This window comes from Phaethon aethereus (assembly GCF_964289735.1).
Source record: "Phaethon aethereus genome assembly, chromosome: 26".
NCBI lineage: Eukaryota > Metazoa > Chordata > Aves > Phaethontiformes > Phaethontidae > Phaethon > Phaethon aethereus.
The window spans coordinates 5,006,711-5,026,129 of NC_138602.1; the positions used below are offsets into that span (position 1 = coordinate 5,006,711).

The 19,419-nt window shown below is 62.9% G+C and overlaps 1 protein-coding gene across 1 annotated transcript; it reads left to right on the forward strand.

Annotated features, from left to right (window-relative positions):
* Nucleotides 1–1,139: 1,139 nt before the first annotated feature.
* ANO8 (anoctamin 8) lies at nucleotides 1,140–10,631 on the forward strand (the record flags this gene model as incomplete). Its single annotated transcript, XM_082011117.1, has 18 exons — nucleotides 1,140–1,379; nucleotides 4,098–4,208; nucleotides 4,363–4,495; nucleotides 4,571–4,709; nucleotides 5,439–5,535; nucleotides 5,923–6,039; nucleotides 6,119–6,246; nucleotides 6,491–6,652; nucleotides 6,905–7,057; nucleotides 7,126–7,252; nucleotides 7,353–7,408; nucleotides 7,487–7,561; nucleotides 7,793–7,936; nucleotides 8,268–8,933; nucleotides 9,016–9,207; nucleotides 9,284–9,415; nucleotides 9,726–9,836; nucleotides 9,954–10,631. The coding sequence occupies exons 1-18, from the start codon at nucleotides 1,280–1,282 to the stop codon at nucleotides 10,629–10,631; spliced, it is 3,321 nt and encodes a 1,106-aa protein (XP_081867243.1). The 5' UTR covers nucleotides 1,140–1,279.
* Nucleotides 10,632–19,419: the final 8,788 nt, after the last annotated feature.

Genomic DNA, 19,419 nt, shown 5'->3' on the forward strand with positions numbered 1-19,419 from the left:
GGCAGGGATGCTGGAATCCCTGGGATGCTGGAGACCTGTCAATGTCGCCTCCTCTGCTAAATCCCTGCGGACACCCCCAAGCCTCCTGACCCCCCCCATGCTCTGTGGGCCACGGCCGAGGGACAGGAGCCCAGAGGAGGAGCTGCAGCAGAGACCCCCATCAGCTCTGGGGCTGCGGGGGATCTCCTGGGGGCTTCAGGGTCCTTGGGTGCACGCGCCCCATGTGCACAGCCCCTGCAAGGTCCCGGGGCAGACCCCAGGTGACCACCCAGCCCGCACCCCCTCCCCACCCTGGGGTGCAGAAGCTTTTCCGTGTGCCCCCCCGCCTTGCTCCCCAGCTCTGGGCGGCTCAGCCTTCCCCTCCCCGCCAGGCAGCTGGGCACTGCCCACGGGGGTCCCAGGAGGGTCTAGGGGGGCTCTGCCAGACCCCCTGGGCGGGGGGGCACCCCGTGCCCAGCCAGGACAAGGACAGCAGCCAGGCCTGGCCGGCGAGCCGCGCCAGCCTGTGCCCCCCCGGCTGCTCCTTGTGGCACCGCTCATCAGCACTGGCACCCGGCCCCTGCCCCAAAATAGCCGCGGGTGTGCGCGGAGCTGGGGGGGTGAGTGGGACCTGGCACAGGGGTGCCCCCCACCCCAGTGCCCACACTTGCCGGGGGGCTCACCGGGTGCCCTGGCCGGGCTGCCAGGACCCTCCGGCCCTGCCGCGGGGGGGAGGGCTGGGTGGGGGTACCCCGAGGAAGCGGGGCCGGGCTGGGGGGTGGGGGGGCAGAGGAGGGCTCCCGAAATGTCAGGGAGGCAGCGGGCAGCCCCGGTCGGGTTACCGGCCTGCCCCGCCCCCCCCCGCCCCGGGGAGCGAAACGGCATGACGGGGGGGGGCACGGGGAAGGCGGGGGGGGGCCTGGGGGGCAGACCCGGGGCGGACGGGGTAGAGTGGGGTCGGAGATGCGGGGGGTAGCCCCACGGGGGCGGGGGGCGTTGCTGGGACCAGAGCGGGACCGGCAGCCGGGACGCTCCGTGCCCCCCGGTGTGGTTGGGGGGAGCCGCCGCCCCGCTCCCCGCAGGACCACCCCACGGGGCGCGGCCGGACACGCGTGGCCGGTGCGACCGGCGCGGAGGAGACGGCGGCCAACCAGACAATTAAAGGGGCCGGGAGCGCGGCGCTCCGCTCCGCTCCGCCGCCTTTGTCCCTCCTCCCGGTGGCGGCGGCGGCCCCGGCCCCGGCGCGGCGGCGGCCCCATGCACCGGCCCCCGCCGCCGAGCCGCCGCCGAGCCCCGCACCATGCCCGAGCCGCCGCTGGCAGCGCAGGACGGCGACCGGCCCCGGCGGGCCCCGGCGGGCGAGGAGCGAGGGGAACCGGCGGCCCCGACCGGCGTCCTGGGTAAGGCGGCACCGGGCGGGAGCGGCCCCCGCCGCCCGGGTCGGGGCCGCGGGGGGGGCCAGCTCCCTGCGGCTCGATGCGGATGTCGCCGGGGCTCGGCCGGGATGCGGCTCCGCGGGGACGGGGGGGGCCGTGCCCCCGGTGGGGCTTCGAGTCGTCCCCCACCGCCCCGGAGGGCTCCGTGCTCCCCCCCGGGACGGGTCCGTGTCCCCTCGGGGGTCCCGTCCCTGCGCCCCCAAAGGGGTGTGTGGTCCTCCGGGGGTCGGGGCTGTGCGCCCCCCTCCCGGGGCTGGTCCGGCTCCCCCCCCCCCCGGCATGAGGTCCCTGCACAGGGGCTGCGTCCCCCAGGACGTACCAGTGACCTCCCCAGCAGCGAGTCCTCGCACCCCCCGAGTCACCCATGCAGCCCCCCGGGAAGGTCCGTTTGCCCCCCGGGGGCCAGGCCCATGCCTCCCCCCCCCGAGACTGGCTCCATGCCCCCCAGGGCGGGGCTGGGGCAGCGGGTGCAGTACAGGGTCTTTGGGTTGTGTCTGTGGGCGCAGGTGATGTCCCCACGGCCACGGCCGTGGCCGCGTTGGGGTCCCCAGGGCAAGGCAGTGCAGGCAGGGCCTGCTGCCTGCCGTGCAGCCGAGCGGGACTCCTGCCTGCGGGAGGGTGACCCACTTTGTGTCCCCTCGGGACGCGGCCGCCCGTGGCAGGCGGCATCGCCGCTCTCCAAAATGCCTCCATCCCCGGCGGCCGCGGGCTCCGCTCGGCGGCGGGGCAGTGGCGCGTCCGTCCCCGGCACGCTGCAGCTCCCGTGACCTTATCCCAGAGAGCCAAGGTGAGCGGCAGGGCCCCGGCGTGCCGGGGTGCGGGTGGCCACGGGGACGCGCGGGGAAGGGGGGACGTGGGGCTCGGCGTGGTCTGGGGTGCTGCGGGGCTCCGTCCCCACGCTACGCCGACGGACCCCTCGTGCCGGTTTGGTGATGGCACCGGGTGCCTGGAGGGGGCCGGGGGCCGCTCTCGCTGGCAGCAGGACCAGAAGGACCTCGTGGCCGGAGCGGGGTGAAGGCAGGGTCTGGCCCCCCATGCCCAGCCCGGGGGGGCAGGAGTGGCACTGGGGACCCCTCTGCACCTCGGCCACGTCTTTTCCCATGACCTTGGGCAGGAAAAACCCTCCTGCACCCAGAGCCGAGGCCTCGGGATGGGTGCCCACCCCATGCACCCCCCCGGCACAGCCATGGTTTGCACGCTGGCACACACGCGTGTGCAGGCTTCACCGGCTGCCTCCACCGCTGCCCGGCCGTGCCCGGCCGGCTGGGCCCCCGCCCCGCGGCCAGTGCTGCCGGCTGGGTTACACCGCTCCCGGCAGGGTGTAAATAATTCAGGGTGGGTGAGCTCAGCCTGCCGGCGTCGGCGAGCTGCCCGGCGAGCGCGGCCGAGCCACCGCCACCAGCACCACGTGCCCGCTCCGGCTCCCCGGCAGCGCTTGGGCCCGAGAGCTGCAGGATGAGCCCCGGGGTGCGGGATCGGCCCCGCTCCGGGGGTGGCTGGCTGGCAGCCTGGCGCCGTCACCGGCTTTCGCCCACGGTGCCAGGACAGGGCGGCCTTTCAGAGCCCGGTGCCGCGGCTCATTCCTGACAGCAGCTCAGGCGATGAGTTTGTCAGGTCTCAGCCTGGATGGTGGGGGGGCCTGCTCTGCTGCCCCAGCCCAGGGGGCCCAGGGGTGCCCAGAGCTGGGGTGCATCCCCTGGGATGAGCTGCCGGAGCAGGTTTGGCATTTCCTGTTTTTCGGGGCCGGCAGGTCCCGGTGTGAGTGAGCAGCATTTCCGGAAGCCCGGGACCTTCCCAGCCCTGGGGCAGCTGGAGGGGCCATGACGTGCCCTGGGCATCGGTCCACCCACCCTGTCCTGGCCCCGCCACCCTGGCCTAGGCGGGGAAACTGAGGCAGGGAGGTGCTGGGTGCACTGCTGGTGTGGGGCAGGGAGAAACGGGGTCCCACGGGGGACCCACCCCAGCACCACTGGGGAGCCTCATCCTGCCCTCCCTGCCCGCTCTGGGCAGCATTTTGGGATGCGCCCGGCCCCCGAGAGGCGTGACACGGGGACGCTGGGCACGGGGACGGCATGTCCCCGCGGTGTGGGCATCCCGCAGCCGGACGGGGGCCGTGTCCCTGTGCTGGCCCACGCCGGGGGGTGACGAGGAGACTCTGGGGACCGTTCCCCATCCCGCCTTGTCACGGCGGCGCGAGGCCTCCCCAGGTTTCCATGGAGACCGGCTGCTTTTTCACTCTCCCCATTTTTCCTGCGGTTTCCCATCTCCCGGAGCCGCGGCCCTGCCAGATCCCGGCCCCGCCGAGGGGCTGTGGGCAGAGGTGAGCAGTGGGGGGGCTGCAGGGGGGCACCCCAGGGCATCCTACAGCAGCCGGCACCCCAGGGGTGCCGGAACCTGCCGCCGGCTCCTCCCCGGCAGCTGTCGGGGCCTTTTTGGGCACCCTGAGCTGCCGGAGGAGAAACATGATCCGGGGCCAGCGTCACCTCGAGCGGGGCCGTGACCTGGTGGCATCGCCACCGCCGGGGACTGCCACCCCTTGGGGACGTGCCGGGGGGGTCCCCGCACCCATCCCACGTGCCGGCAGCTGAGCCGTGGCTGCTTCGGGCTCCAGTTCCCGGGGCTGCAGGCGGGGGATGCCCTGAGGGGTCCCACGGCTGCTCACCCCCTCCCTCCCTCCGGCAGATAAGCTCTTCGGGAAGCGGCTGCTCCAGGCCGGGCGCTACGTCATGTCCCACAAGGCCTGGATGAAGACGGTGCCCACGGAGAACTGCGACGTGCTCATGACCTTCCCGGGTAGGGAGATGCCCGGGGTACCCGGAGCAGGGGCCGGCGTGGAGCAGCGGGAGCGCGACGCGGAGCTGCAGCGGGGATGGGGGCCGTGGGGAGGGATGGGGACCGGGATGGGCTGTGCCGGGAGGTGTGGACCGTGCTGACCGGCACCGTGCAGACACCACCGACGACCACACGCTGCTCTGGCTCCTGAACCACATCCGCCTCGGCATCCCCGAGCTCATCGTCCAGGTCCGGCACCACAAACACACGCGTGTTTACGCCTTCTTTGTCACCGCCACCTACGAGAGGTAGGGTCCCGGCCGCGGCCCCCGCCCCCGCCGTGGCCCCCGCCGTGGCCCCAGCCGCGTCCCCTCTCCCCGCAGTTTGCTGCGCGGGGCCGACGAGATCGGGCTGCGGAAACCGGTGAAAGCCGAATTCGGCGGGGGCATGCGGAGCTTCTCCTGCGAGGAGGATTACATCTACGAGAACATCGAGAACGAGCTTTACTTCTTCACCTCTCAGGTGGGATGCGGAGGGACATGGGGCAGGGATGCAGGGACATGGAGCAGGGATGTGGGGATGTGGGGTTGCAGGGATGCAGGGCAGGGACATGGGGCAGGGATGCGGGGATGTGGGGATGCAGGGATGCGGGGCAGGGACATGGGGCAGGGATGCGGGGATGTGGGGATGCAGGGATGCGGGGCAGGGACATGGGGCAGGGATGCGGGGATGTGGGGATGCAGGGATGCGGGGCAGGGACATGGGGCAGGGATGTGGGGATGCAGGGCAGGGACATGGAGCAGGGATGCAGGGATGCGGGGCAGGGATGAGGGGATGCAGGGATGCAGGGATGCAGGGCAGGGATGCAGGGATGCAGGGCAGGGACACGGAGCAGGGATGCAGGGATGCGGGGCAGGGATGAGGGGATGTGGGGATGCAGGGATGCAGGGCAGGGATGCAGGGATGTGGGGATGCGGGGATGCAGGGCAGGGATATGGGGCAGGCATGAGGGGATGTGGGGATGCAGGGACATGGGGCAGGGAAGGCAGGTCCTCTCCCCCTCCCCAGGTGAAAATGGGGATCCCCTCCAGCTGGGGACCGAGCCAGCCCTCCCCCAAGCTGGGGACAAGGCAGGGCCAGGGAGGGGACAGGACAGGGGCAGGGGCTGGGGACGCGGCTGTGGCAGGAGAGGGGCCGGGGGCCGGGCAGTGGGACCATCGCCCCGGGCTCAACCCCGCTGCGGTGCCGCAGGAACGGCAAAACATCATCAGGTACTGGCTGGAAAACCTGCGCGCCAAGCAGGGCGAGTCGCTGCACAACATCCACTTCCTCGAGGGGCAGCCCATCAGTGAGTACGGCGCGGCGCGGCACGGCGCGGCACCGCCACCGCCACCCCTCTGCCCCGCTCCCTCTGCCCAGCCTGTGCCCAAGCCGTGCCGTGGGGGTCCCGGAGGGTGCAAGCCTAGCGAGGGTCCCCTGTCACCCCGTGTCCCCATCCCCGGGACTGGGTGCCGGATGGGGTGGGGGGGTGCGGCGGCTGTGCCGTGCCGTAGCCAGGCAGCGCCGGGGCTGGGCACAGAGCCCCGATGTGCCACGGTCACCCCAAACCCGTCCTCCCCGTTGTCCCCGCCCCACAACCCACCGTGCCAGAGCCATCTGGGGACACGCGTGGGGGTCCGGGGCAGGCTGGCGGCGTCCCCGCAGCCCGTCCCTCACCCCGTGCCCCGCGGCGCAGTCCCGGAGCTGGCGGCCCGCGGCGTCATCCAGCAGGTCTTCCCGCTGCACGAGCAGAGGATCCTCAAGCGGCTCATGAAGTCCTGGGTGCAGGCGGTCTGCGAGGCCCAGCCGCTCGGTAAGGCGCCGGGATGGGTGGCACGGGGCGGGGGGTCCGGGGGTCCCAGCCCTGCTGACGGCGCCCTTGGCCCCCACAGATGAGATCTGTGACTATTTCGGGGTGAAAATCGCCATGTACTTCGCCTGGCTGGGCTTCTACACCTCGGCCATGGTGTACCCCGCCGTCTTCGGCTCCATCCTCTACACCTTCACCGAGAGCGACCAGGTGAGAGGGGCTGGGAAATGGGGTGCACCCCCGCGCTGGGGGGCCGCGGGGGGGGGTCCATCCCTCCTCGCTCCAGGCTTTCCCTATGACGCTTTAACGCTGTGATAGGCGCTGAGCTGGGAGGCTGCCGAGCCCGCGGCGGGGGGGCCGGGGCAGCGCCGAGCAGCCCCCCCAGGGCTGCGGGGGGGGCGTCGGGGACGGGAGGGGACCGACCCCGGTGCAGTTGGTGCCATCCGTCCCGCAGACCAGCCAGGACATCTGCTGCGTGGTCTTCGCCATCTTCAACGTCATCTGGGCCACCCTCTTCCTCGAGGAGTGGAAGCGCCGTGGGGCTGAGTTCGCCTACAAGTGGGGGACGCTGGACACCCCGGCCGAGTCCATCGAGGAGCCGCGACCCCAGTTCAGGGTGAGCCCTTGGCGGGGGGTTCCCATGCCCGGGGGGGTCCCCGAGGCTGGGGTCTGGCTGAGCTCCCCCCAACCCCAACGAACCACCCGGGCTTGGTGCAGAGAACTGGCACCTTCGTGACACTCCTCACCCCTGCACCCCGGGGGGGGGAGTCTGCGCTGGGTCCCACCGGCACTGGGGTCACGGAGGGATCCCGTGGGGCTCCCCGCTGTGGGGAGGGTCACACGCTGCCGTCCCCCCGTCCCCGGTTAGGGCGTTAAGAGAATCAGCCCCGTGACCAGCGCGGAGGAGTTTTACTACCCGCCGTGGAAGCGGCTGCTCTTCCAGTGCCTGGTCAGCCTCCCCGTCTGCCTCGCCTGCCTCTCCTTCGTCTTCCTCCTCATGCTGGGCTGCTTCCAGCTCCAGGTGGGTGCTCGTCCCGCCCGCGCCGGGCGGCCAGCCCCCCCGTGCTGACCCCATCCCCATCCCCGCAGGAGTTTGTGCTGAGCATCCAGGAGCTGCCCCGGATCATCCGTTTCCTCCCCAAAATCGTCCTGGCTGTCATCGTCACCGCTTGCGACGAGCTTTACAAGAAGATCGCGTACTGGCTGAACGACATGGGTGCGTGTAGGCAGCACCCCGGGGTGCTCCCGACAGGGTGGGGTGCTGGGACCCCCCCCACCCCGACCTCCCCTCCGAACACCCCTCCTCTGCTTTGCAGAGAACTACCGCCTGCAGAGTGCCTACGAGAAACACCTCATCATCAAAATCGTCCTGGTGAGGGGGGCCGGGGGGGCCGGGGGGGCCGGGGGTGCCGCAGCCGCCCCACGCTCACCCCCGCCCCCCCGCCTCCAGTTTCAGTTTGTAAATTCATACCTGAGTCTTTTCTACATCGGTTTCTACCTCAAAGACATGGAGCGGCTGAAGGAGGTAAGGGGCCGTGCCTGGGGGCGGCGGTGCCCGGACGGACAGACGGATGTCCTCAACCCACCCCTGCCACCGTCCCCCCGCGCCCTCCTGGGGGGGCCGGTGTCCCCGCGTGCCCCCGCCGCGGTCCCCGGCTGCTGCGCTCCCGGCCGGCGGCTGCGCCGGGTCCCCAGCTCCTGCTCCCGCTCACGGTCTCTCTCTGTCTGTCTGTCTGTTCTTCTGTCCCTTCCACAGCTCCTGCTCATCTTCTCTCTCTCCCAAAGCCTCGTGCGTCAGCTCAAAGAGGCTCTCCTTCCCTTCATCCTCCTCCACCTCCACCTCTCCCTCATCTTCTTTAAGGGCCTCCTGGGCTTTTGCTGGAGACTGGGAGTATCCAAAGTAGGAGCGGGGGGCCGGGCGTCCCCCCCCTCCCCGGGACCCCCGCTGCCCCCAGGAGGGACGCAGCTGTCCCCAGCCCTGGCTGTGCTCCGGCTGGCGGTGGCACACGCGGCCCCAGCACCGCTGAGGTCCCATCCCTCGTGGGGGGGGTCACAGGATGGGGGGGGGACACACACACACACGACACACGGGGCTTGGGGGGTGCCCCGCTCCGCCAGCACAGCCACGGGGAGCAGCAGGGACCCCGCGGGGGCGGGCGCTGGGGATGCAGGGACCCGCACCCACCCACCCCCGCCCCGGGTGACAGCCTGCGCCCCGTGTCCCCGCGCAGATGCTGGCCACGCTGCTCATCACCCGCCAGTTCCTGCAGAACGTCAGGGAGGTGTCGCAGCCCCACCTGTACCGCCGGCTGCGCCGCGGGGACCTCGGCCTCCACAGCCTCCGCCAGCTCGCCCACGCCGTCCTGCGGCTGCTCGCCCCCCGCCGCCGCCCCCCGGGCCCCCCCGAGGGGTCGCGGGGGGAGAAGAAGTGTCTGAACGGGGGCTGTGGGGTGCCGGAGGAAGAGGAGGAGGAGGAAGAGCGGCGTGAGTCGGACTCGGAGGAGGAGAGCGCCCTGGATTGTGGGTTGAAGCTGAAGAAGGTGAGCTTCATCGAGAAGGCGGAGCGGCGCGGCGGGGAGCCCGGCGGCCCCGAGGACGAGAGCTTCCTCGAAGAGGGCAGCCCCACCATGGTGGAGAAGGGCATGGACCCCGCGTCCGTCTTCGAGCTGTGCGAGGATGAGGATGAGGCCGAAGGACCCCCCGGCAGCCCGGTCAAGGCGGCGGAGCCGGCAGTGGTCCCGCGGGCCGGCCGGAGGAGACGAGCGGCCGAGAGCCGGGAGGAGGAGGAGGAGGAAGGGCGGAAGCGCAACCGGGCGTCGTGGATCGACCCGCCGGAGGAGGACTACTCCACGCAGCTGACGCAGGCGGAGGTGGAGAGCTGCATGAAGAAGTACGAGGTGAGCGGCCCCAGGGGGCCCTGGGGCCGGCGCGGGGCAGCGTAACCCCCCAGCCCCGTCGCAACGCGCTCCTCCTCCCCAGGACACCTTCCAGGACTACCAGGAGATGTTCATCCAGTTCGGCTACGTGGTGCTCTTCTCCTCCGCCTTCCCCCTGGCCGCCATGTGCGCCCTGGTGAACAACGTCATCGAGATCCGGAGTGACGCCTTCAAGCTGTGCACGGGGCTCCAGCGTCCCTTCGGCCAGCGGGTCGAGAGCATCGGGCAGTGGCAGGTGGGTTGGGGCGGCGTGGGGCCCGGCGGGGGTCCGGCTGGCCGGGGGCTCATCCCTGGCACCATCCCTCTTGCAGAAGGTGATGGAGGCCATGGGCGTCCTGGCAATTGTGGTCAACTGCTACCTGATCGCCCAGTGCGGGCAGCTCCAGCGCCTCTTCCCCTGGCTCAGCCCCGAGGGAGCCATCATCTCCGTGGTGGTGCTGGAGGTAACGGTGCTGGCGCCCGGGGCTTGCGCCCGCCGCCCGCTCCATGGCTGGCTGTTATTGTAGGGTCTCCTGGTGCGTGACGAGGGGTTATCTCGCTCCCGCAGACCTTCCCCTCCAGGGACGGGGTCTCAGCCCTAAACCCTCCGCTGCAGCCCCAGGCAGCGGGTGCCGCCGAGCCCAGAAACCCCCAGGGTGTTATCGTAGGGTCTCTCTGGTCCTCCATCCCGCGCGGGGTGCGTTTCGGGAGGGGGCAGTGGTGCCTGCGGGGCCGGGGTGGGGATGCTCAGCCGGACCCGCGTGCCCCCCGCAGCACTTCGCCCTGTTCCTGAAGTACATCATCCAAGTGGCCATCCCCGACATCCCCGCCTGGGTGGCCGAGGAGATGGCCAAGCTGGAGTACCAGCGCCGCGAGGCCTTCAAGGTAGGCGATGCCGGGGTGGGACCCTCCTCGGGGCCAGGCACGGAGCTGGGACGCCCTGTCCCCGGGGCCGGTGGGCTCGCCGGGGCGTGCCGGGGCTGACGCGCTCCCCGTTGACAGAAGCACGAGCGGCAGGCGCAGCACCACTTCCAGCAGCAGCAGCGGCGCAAGCGGGAGGAGGAGGAGCGGCAGCGGCACGCCGAGTACCAGGCCCGCAAGGAGCGCGAGTCCAGCCGCGATGAGGCCAAGCCCGAGGCCGCCGGGCAGGACCCGGCCCACGAGAAGAGCCAGAGCAAAGGGAAGGGCTCCGGGGGCACCTCGCACGGCTCCGACAAGCCCAAGCGACCCAGCTCCCTCCTGGCCACCAACAACGTGATGAAGCTGAAGCAGATCATCCCTTTGCAGGGCAAGTTCCTCTCGGGGGGGGCCGGGGCTGGCAGCACGGCCACCGCCAGGTCCCCCCAGTCCCCCACCGGCAGCGAGAACAAACTCCCCGGCTTCCTCAGCTTCAAGTTCCTGAAATCCCCCGAGACTAAGCGGGATGCAGGGACTGAGAAAGTCCAGTCGCCCACCAAGCCCTTCAACCCCGGCAAGCTCTTCAACTTCGGCAAGTCCGAAGGGGCCGGGGGCAACGGCGCCGTGGCCACCGCCTCCCCCCAGCCCCGGCCCGGTCCCTCGGTGGACACAGGCGAGCGGCCGGTCCCCAGCAAGTCCCATCTCAACGGGGTGCCGGAGGAGGGGGGCCGAGAGGAGCCGGAGAGCCGGGCGGAGGAGGAGAGTGGGGGCTATAAACTCTAACCGGACCTTTTGGGGGAGCGGGAGCGAGCGGGGCTGCCCGCTCCCTTCTCCAGGCAGCCGCGGACATCGTCACCCTCTCGCCTCCCCTCGCCGTCCCCCGCCGCAGGGAGCGCAGGGCCGGGCTGCGCCCGCCGGGTGCCAGCGCTGGCCCCTCGCTCTGCGCCGTCCCCCTCTGCCGCGTCCCCTCGCGTCCCTCCAGCCCCTCTGCCAGGACCCGCCGCCGCCCCAGCTCCAGCTCCAGCGGGGGTCCGGCCGCATCCTGCACCGGGGACACCAAAGCGCCGCCGGTGCGAGCAGCAGCAGGGGCTGGCCAGGGCCTCGGATGGAGCACCCCGACGGGAGCTGCCCCGGTCCGGCTCCGCGCCACGAGCCCAGGGTCCCGGCCGCGGCTCCGCACCCACCAGCCCAAGGAGACAGTGTGGGGAGACGCCGCGGTCCAGCCCGAGGAGAGCAGGGAAGCTCGGTGCTGCCAGATCCACCAGGACCAGCCTGCTGGGCTCGGCGCCACGGCTCCGTGGAGGGACAAGACCAGCGGGAGCGGCAGCAAGGAGCCCAATTCACCTGTGCCTACAGCCTCTGCCGTACAGCCATGGCCCGGGGGCCACCGGCACCAGGGCCGTGCCCTGCCCCATCCCGCTCCCGGCAGCCTCCGCGTGGATCCCTTCCCAGCACCGGGACGTCTTCCTGGCCGAAGCCCGGACAGCCGGGAGGGAGAGGGGTGAGCGGCGAGCGCCAGCCACCTGGATTCCCATGCATGGGCGCCATTCCTTGCACTAAAACCAAAACAAAACCCAACGCAAGCGACTCTCCCCTTCTTCGTCTGACGGCTCGAGGCGGCGGAGGCAAGAGTTGGCACCGGTGCCACGGCCGGCAGCGCCCGGCCGGGTGTGGGCAGCAGCCTCAGCGACTGCAACATGAGCCGGGACAGTCCCTTCCCCTCTCCGCTTTCTTATTTCGTGGAATTATTTCGCAATAAGGCGCTCGCAGACGGAGGTCACGCCAGAGCCCGGGACAAGGACCGGGGCTGGGGGGGAAACGCGAGCTCCCGGCAAGGACAGGGTGGGGGGTGGGAGCAGCTTCGCTTCTGCCAGGGCGAAGGTTTTGCCGTCGCTGGGTTTAGTCTTAGTGCTTTAACAGCCGCCGTCCTCGCCCCGGTTGTGGGGAGAGGCGGCTGCGACGTGGCTGCTCCTCGCTTTTCAGCGGCTCTGCCGGGTGCTGCTTCGCTTTAGGGGTCAGGACGGGGCGGTGGCACCCCGAGGCGGTGCCCACGGGGGGCCCGGCTGGGGCCAGCCAGCCCCACCGGCTCCCTCCTGCCTCTCGCCGCCAGCTCCGCGCTCTGCCCGCCAGCCCCCAACCATTTCCAAAGCAAGCAGGGGAGAGGCGGGGGGCTGCCCCATCACTGTGCCTGGTCCAGGCCCGGGCAGCCACGCGGGGTCTGCGCACCCCTCTCCCTAAGGCCTGGGCTGTAGAAAACGTCAGGTTGTTTTTTCCCCCCAGTCTCTTGTCTCTTTCCACACATCATGTAATTTTTTTTTTTTTTTTTTTTTTTTTTTTTTTTTGATCTTTGAATCGAGTCATTTTATACAGCAATAAGGGCAGGAGAGGTTAAAGGCTTTACCTGCTGCTCCGCTGCCGGCACGGGAGCCGAGGCGCTGCCCAGGGTCCAGCGCAGGCAGGGAGATGCTCTCCGGGGCCAAGGGCACCGTCGCCCGCCCCGCCAGGGTGGGCTCCCCGTGCGGGCAAGCTCCCCCCGACAGCGGGGGCCAGGGCTGGCTCCCCACAGAGGGGCGGGGAGGTCGGGCAGAGCCCTCGCCGGGGCCGCTGGTCCCCCGCCTCACCCTCCCACACCAGCCATGCCCTCTCCCGAGCACGGCGAGCGGACGATGCGGGAGAGATTTTCTGGGATGAGGCCAGGGAAAAAGGGAGCGCTGGGAAACTGGGGCACACAGGCCCTGGGAAAGCCAGCACCACCGCAGCCGTGCCCCGGAGCAGGAGCAGCAGCGCGTTAAACGATGGCAGGGGAAAAAGACCCCAGCCCGGCTGGGGGTACCAGGTCACCCAAAACGCCCACCCCTGCCACAGCTTGGCACCCTGCCCCACCGCTGCCCAGCCCCTCGGGGCTCTGCAGAGCCCAAAGCTCACCCCACGCCCGGCTGCGCTGCCTGCACTCACCCCGAGATCAGGCAGGGCTGCGGGCAGCGGCACAGAGCGCTCACCCTCTCTCCGTTTCATTTAGTTCCTCTGGTCGGGGCCAGCTCTCATCTCTGCCCCTCCTGAACACACACTGGTCTTAAAGGGAGTTTCTTTTATCCCGTTTCCCTCCTGAGAGTAACAGTCCTGGTACCATCTATTCCCGCACCGCTTGCCGAAGGAGAGGGCAGGGTCCCGCTGCCGCCAGGACCCCGCAAGTCCAGGGCCTTTTTAAACATTTCTCTATACAAAGTTATTTCTACAAGCGGCCGCCTGCCTGGTATCTCACGCTTCCAGGCAGTTACTGTACAAAGGAGGGAAGACTTAAGTTGTTTTGGTTTTTGTCTTGTGTTGGGTTTTTTTTTTTTCCTTGCTGTGTTTTATTTCTTTGGAAATTAAAAGAAATTAAGGGGGTTATTTATTTCTTTTTAATTTATTTTGTCATATTTTTGTAAAACCTGCAGAAATGCAATAAAACTATATTTCAACAAGCCTGAGGCGTGGGCTAAATTATTGCCTGCAGCGGCTTGCACAGCACATCTGGTCCGGGGATGAGTCTCAGATCTCCTGTCCCCGGGGAAGGTGGAAGGGGACATTTAGGGACACGCTGTCACCCTTCACAATCCTCTAAACGCAGGGCAAAGCTCCGAGGCAGCAACGCAAGGGCAAGCCCCACCGGCACGGTTCGATACCAAGTGCACTCCGGCAGCCACACGGCAGCTCTTGCGCGTATCGTCACGTAGAGGAAGAATGAAGAAAGTTATAATCCTCTAAATTCTGCAAATTTATTATACACAGTATCAAACATGGAATAGTTTAAAAATAAATGCAAAAAAAAAAATCCAATGGCCATGACATTCAACTAACAGTGTATTTACAGTCACTCCACGAGGGCAGCCCTTCTGCCAACACGCAGCTTTCAGGAAAAAACACCTTCTCGCAGCCCCACAAGACAGTATTTTTGCAAAAGAGGAAAATTCAAGTTGCAAAGACAGGTTGGAAGTAAAACAGACTCACAAGCTCGACGCTGCATTGCAAAACCCAACCTAGGATCGCGTGTGAACGGGCTGGAGGAGTTAAAAGCAGTTGCGGATGACAGAAAGCTCTGAGCCGCTCTCACTCAGCCGCGACACGCGACTGGCCAAGGACGGGGTGGTTTAACTAAAAATACCCATTAAAGCCCGATAATGGCACACTGTGTGCTGATTAATAAGAAATGAATGTGTTTGAAATCGGCACAGCCAACGCGGTGACTCAGCTCCGACCATCCATTCAGATTTCAGGCCGTTTCTCACAGCCATTAGTCGCCCCATGTCCCCGCGAGCCATCCCGAAGGAAGGAACCGGAGAGCCAGTCCTGCTCGCCACCAGCTCGCTCCGCTGCCTTGATGCTCCCCAGCCCCTCGCCCCTTTTCACGCTCGCACAGACACGCCGCTTACCAAAGCCGGGGAGAGTGTTTGACCTGTTAGACTGTCCGGTATGGTGTCTCTCAAAAAAAAAAAAAAAAAAAAATTAAAAAAAAAGCACTGTGTGTGTTTAACAGCAACATCCCAGGGATGAGTTGTCCTGGGAACATTTATGGAGCTGGTGGCATCATGGCAAAGTGAAATATTACTGCTAGTCGCTAGCCAAATAAAGTTTTCTTCGGTCACAAAGGCAAGGAAATTACTAACAAGAAGAGCACAAACTACCATCCCCACTGGTAGCTGTAGGGCAGCGTTGCTTTCCTACAGGGCTGACGAGCCGAGGAGCGGGGTCGTCCCTCACCTCCGAATGCTGCCGAGGAGCTGGTCAGGGAGCACGAGAGCGGCTGAGCGGCAACCGCGACGTGCGCAGCAGCGAACGCTGGCCCGCAGGCTCGCACGCTCGCCCTGTGTCACCCAACTGATTCAGCCAGCCACCTCCCATACGCAAAAAATCCTGATCTGAAATAGGGTCAAGTTTTAATAGTGCTGCCCTTCGATCTCACCAGCTGAATATGTACTTCCAGGTTTACACCGGTAAAACTTGGAACGCTACCACAAAGGTTAAAGCCACCCAGACGCCTCAAAAAGCAAGACTTGCTTTTAATTCCTAGAACAGCCCAATTCTAAAAATCACACATGAAGAGAGCCTTAGTTCTTCATATTTGGGGATGTACTAGGAAAGATTTGCCTTTAAAAACAGAATCTCGGTGTTAGAGAGAACTCAGAAGCTGGTATTTCATTCTCTCGTTTCAATTACAAAGATGATCTTCCCTGCAGGCCAGGTTCAAGTCTTTTCAATATCTAGAAGATGGTTTTTCCCAGTAGTTAAAAAAAGATGAGGTTCTAGAAGTCCCATCTCCTCCCTGATGTTAAACTCTCACGATGACATGAATCTTTTATATAAAAAATAACTCAACTGCCAGCGCACGCGTTTCAGGACGAGCTCCGCAAGCCGATGCTGTGACAGCAAGTCATTTAGCGTAGGCTGGATGCAACCATTAGCCCCATAGCTGCCGGCTGGCCTAGCCAGTCCACCTGGACAGCCTGCTGACTCAGCCTTTTTTGCTGATGGCTAGCTGCAGACATCCCAGATCAGCTGTTAGACGAGACCCTGGGGCTGCGCTCTCCGCTGCCAGGGCACAGACGTTGTGAACCAGCAGCAGAGAAACCCAAAAGCGCAGTCGGCACAGCATGAAGGTCAGCCTGTGCTCAACCCAAGCCACGACGCAATACCCCCTTCTGGGCACAGCGGCCAGCACATCCTCTGCACTGCTCCCAAAAATACCCTTAGCTGCTCCCAGGTAAATGCAACCCTCTCTTCTTTAAAGAAGAGGATTTCTCACTCTCCGTTACACATCAAAAAACATAAGACAAAACCTGACACAGACAGAGATCAGCTGGAACCCCTCTGGTCATGGTCAGCATGGTGCACAATTTCTCTGCTGCCAGACTGATGTCATTAATCCAGGAAAACAAATTAGTTTCCCTGTTACGTAGGTCTCTCTTAAAATCTTAAAGACAAAAATTGAAGCTAGTGGTATACAAACAAGCCAGGAAACAGTAAGTGGTAACATAGCTGATAGCTGCAGTGTTAGAAAAAATCCAGGACTCCTGCTTAGACACTGGCCTTTAAGGGCAAAGACAAGGAGCTCACCAAAAAATAAAGCTTTGAAGTTAGACCTGTTATAACTACCCACTACAGAGTGAAAATGTTAAGGCTAATGTCCAGCATGTTCAAAATTTGCCTCACAGGAAACAGTCCAACAACCGAGCTGCTGCGTAAGGCACGCACCGGAGAGGGAAGGAAACCCATTTTCCAGCCAATCCTACTCCAAAGCCAACTTCACAGCCTGCCCCACACAGAGCTGTCGGTACAACCCCGAACAACTGCGCGCACGTGGAGTTTACAAACACCTTGGCACGTTTACCAGGATGACAGGAAACAGTGTTCGGGTTAAGCATGCCCTTTGGGTTCACCACAACCCGGCTTGGCAGCCAGCTCCCAACAGTCACCAGGACGTGCACCCCAGACATCCAAACCAGAGCACTGCGGGTGCTTCACGTCTTGCCAAGGCTAAGAAAACAAGTCTTTTCAAAAAAATCACATCCAACATACCTAGATGATGCTAAAAGCCTGTCCTCTTCCAGTGAAACACATCTAAATGCATCCTCTTAGTGAAATGCATCTAAAAACTTCTGCCCACCTTAAATACTCCTGTGGTAAAGAGTTTAAACCCAAGCTGAGTCACAGCCTCAGGCAGATGGGGAGCCGAGCAGCTCCCTTCCTCCCCTCCCGCTCTGGATCTCCATCCTGCCGCTCGCTCTTCTTTGTAGCACAACACAGCTTCAGGGCTTGTCAGAAACTTTTGCACATGCTTGCAAACCCCAGAAGTTTTGCTAACAGTCCTCCACAGCTTGCCAGCTTCATACAAAAACAAACCTTCCGGCCACAAGGTTCTGCTGCATTTTGCATTTCCCGGTGTTTACCGGTTGGAAGGGACCCCGGGAGGTTGCCTCTGGCAATACCGAACGCGGAGCAGGTTGCTCACGGCATCGTTCATCAGGCTCTTGAAAAACTTCCAAGGACAGAAACAGGAAACACCATGAAAGCTGAATACGCCAACGTTACCTGACTGAACAAACTTTGACAAAATAAACTGACCCAGCAAACTCCAGGAGTCAGACATTGATGCAAACAACAAAATCAGACTTTGCTGCTCAGACACAGTTACCTGTGAGTTCATGGCGGAGGACAGAACATGTTAAAGTCTATCCCTTCTTCAACATTTTCCCACCTCTAACTCTTACGCGAGTAGTTTTTGTTACTACTTCTCCTCTAAAAAAAAAAAAAAAAGGCGAGCATATGCTATCAAGAATTAACCTAAACAAAACTTTAGTTTCCCTGCACATCAGTCACTAGTGTATTTTTATGTTAGAAAAAGGCAGTGCCTAAGTTTCTAATGCTCTAAACTTACCCAGCATACATCTAATTGCTCAGATCGGGCACAAGCTCCAGCGCCGTTTAATACAGGGCAGCCGCCTGCGAACAGGACAGTCTGCTGGAAGGGACCGCTCCTAAATGGACTCATTGTCCCCTGATATGAAGAAACACGTTTCTGCTGCTTTGACTTTTAAGAAAAGATGCATTATTCAACTAAAAAAAAAAAACAAAAATCTGATCTCTGACAAGTATCTCAAGTTTTCATTAAAAAACCCAAACCTTTAGTATACATCGGTAACAGAAACAATAAAAATACCACTATGCAGACATATACAAAAAACCCCTGAGGGTCACTAAATCTCAGTCACTTTGTAACACGGGAGTTGGAAGTCAGAGGAGCTAGGTATTATCCAAATAGTGTGGTCAGCAAAAAAACAGGGTTTGGTTTTGTTAAAACATCTTGTGTTGTTTTCAATGCACTAAGGCACCAGGAAGACACAGTTAGGCAAGTAAGATCTTCCATGCAACATTCAAACCCGACACACTTACCACGTATTAAAGAGACGTGAATATAGGATCAAAGAGTAATAGCTTGAGGACAGCACTCTTGAGCCAGCAGCAGCACGGAAAGCGAGCTGGAGAAGCGAGGAGGAAGGAAGGGAGCTCTCGCTTCAGAGCGGGTGGGATGCAGAAAGACTCGCTGCAGGTACCAGAAATCCATACTGCTCGTACACAGCCACCAGTGCAAAAAAACAGCCAACCAGTGACACTTAAAGTCACGTCCCTTCGAAGACTTGTTTCTTTATCACTTCAGAACTACTTTAAAAAGGCAACTTTCTTTTACCTCCTAGAATATCTGAAATATTTCAAGGGCTCCCGTAACCGACAACAGCATTTTTAAAGACACGGAGGGAACAAAGACGGGGGTTTACAACAGAAAGGAACTGCCAACTCTCTTTAATAGTACATCACTCTGTCTAGCAGAGAAGTCGGTAAAGCTCAAACCTTGCCATACCAATCGAGAATTATACAGCATTTTACAACTTTAAAGCACTGTACAAACATTACCGCAAGGCTGCAGCTCTCCAGCTTTGCTAAACACACAAATTGGTCACACTTTACCACCAGCTGCACGTCCGTTTCCTCTTTTGGTTTCTCACAGCTCTTCAAAGGATTCTTCAGCTTCAGGTAATCCTTGCGAGGCCGGATGCTAACACGGCATCTTCAGTCAATGCCTTGCCCTTTGCACAAAAGCACTCTTTGACAGCGTAACTCTGGGAGGAGGCCTCTTGCAATCGCCAGTAAATCACACGGAAACCCAAGTAGTTTATCTTCACCAACACAGTTGGCATTTTCAACGACATTCCAGTAATTTGGAGGCTACTGCCATAGCAAAAAGGTAACATTTTTTGAGGCAGATACAAAGTTCTAAACTACTCGGTGTTGTTAAATTCACTCATTGCATCAGAAACTTGGTGCCTAACGTACATTTAAAATTGCAACGTGCGCTGTGCCCTGCTCTTCCTAAGGTTCTGCCTTACAACATACGGTCGTCAGCAACAGTTTATCTCCCTTCATGTTCCCTTCGCCCCCAAACCTGAACATGTGGCATCCCCTGGTCGGTCGGGGATGCTGTGGAGAAGGAGACAGCAGAAACCCTCAAAGCTCACGGCCACTCAGAACAAGGCTTATCCAGGATCTCTAGAAAAACGTTCGTGCGATTTCTTGAATTGGTGTTCAGAATTTGTGAACGAGGAAAAAACACAGCTATAAATGCAACAATTTAACACAGTGTGAAGTCAGCTTCTTACGTTAAAGCAGACAAGACATCATTACTAAGCTACACCTTTCCTGTCCCCTTCAGGTGACGGTGCTCGTTTCCTTTGTCTCTGAACCTCTGAATCCACCTAGACAACTTACAGGTCTCCATTTTGGCTCTTATCAAAGAGTCAGTGAAGGGTTACAGGCAACAGGCACTAAACTGTCACAGTCCAAAAAAGATTGGTCTTCATCAGAGACCATGGAAGCTCACATTTTGATCAACTCCAAGTCCTAGACTCCATTCCAGAAATGCTGATATCACAGGAAAATACAACGTACCATTATTCAGAGCCGGCAGTTGAGACAGAGAACTAGATCTAGTTGCCGAGGTGCTCCCAGACTTATCCGGCCAAGCGGTGCCTGCAGGGCG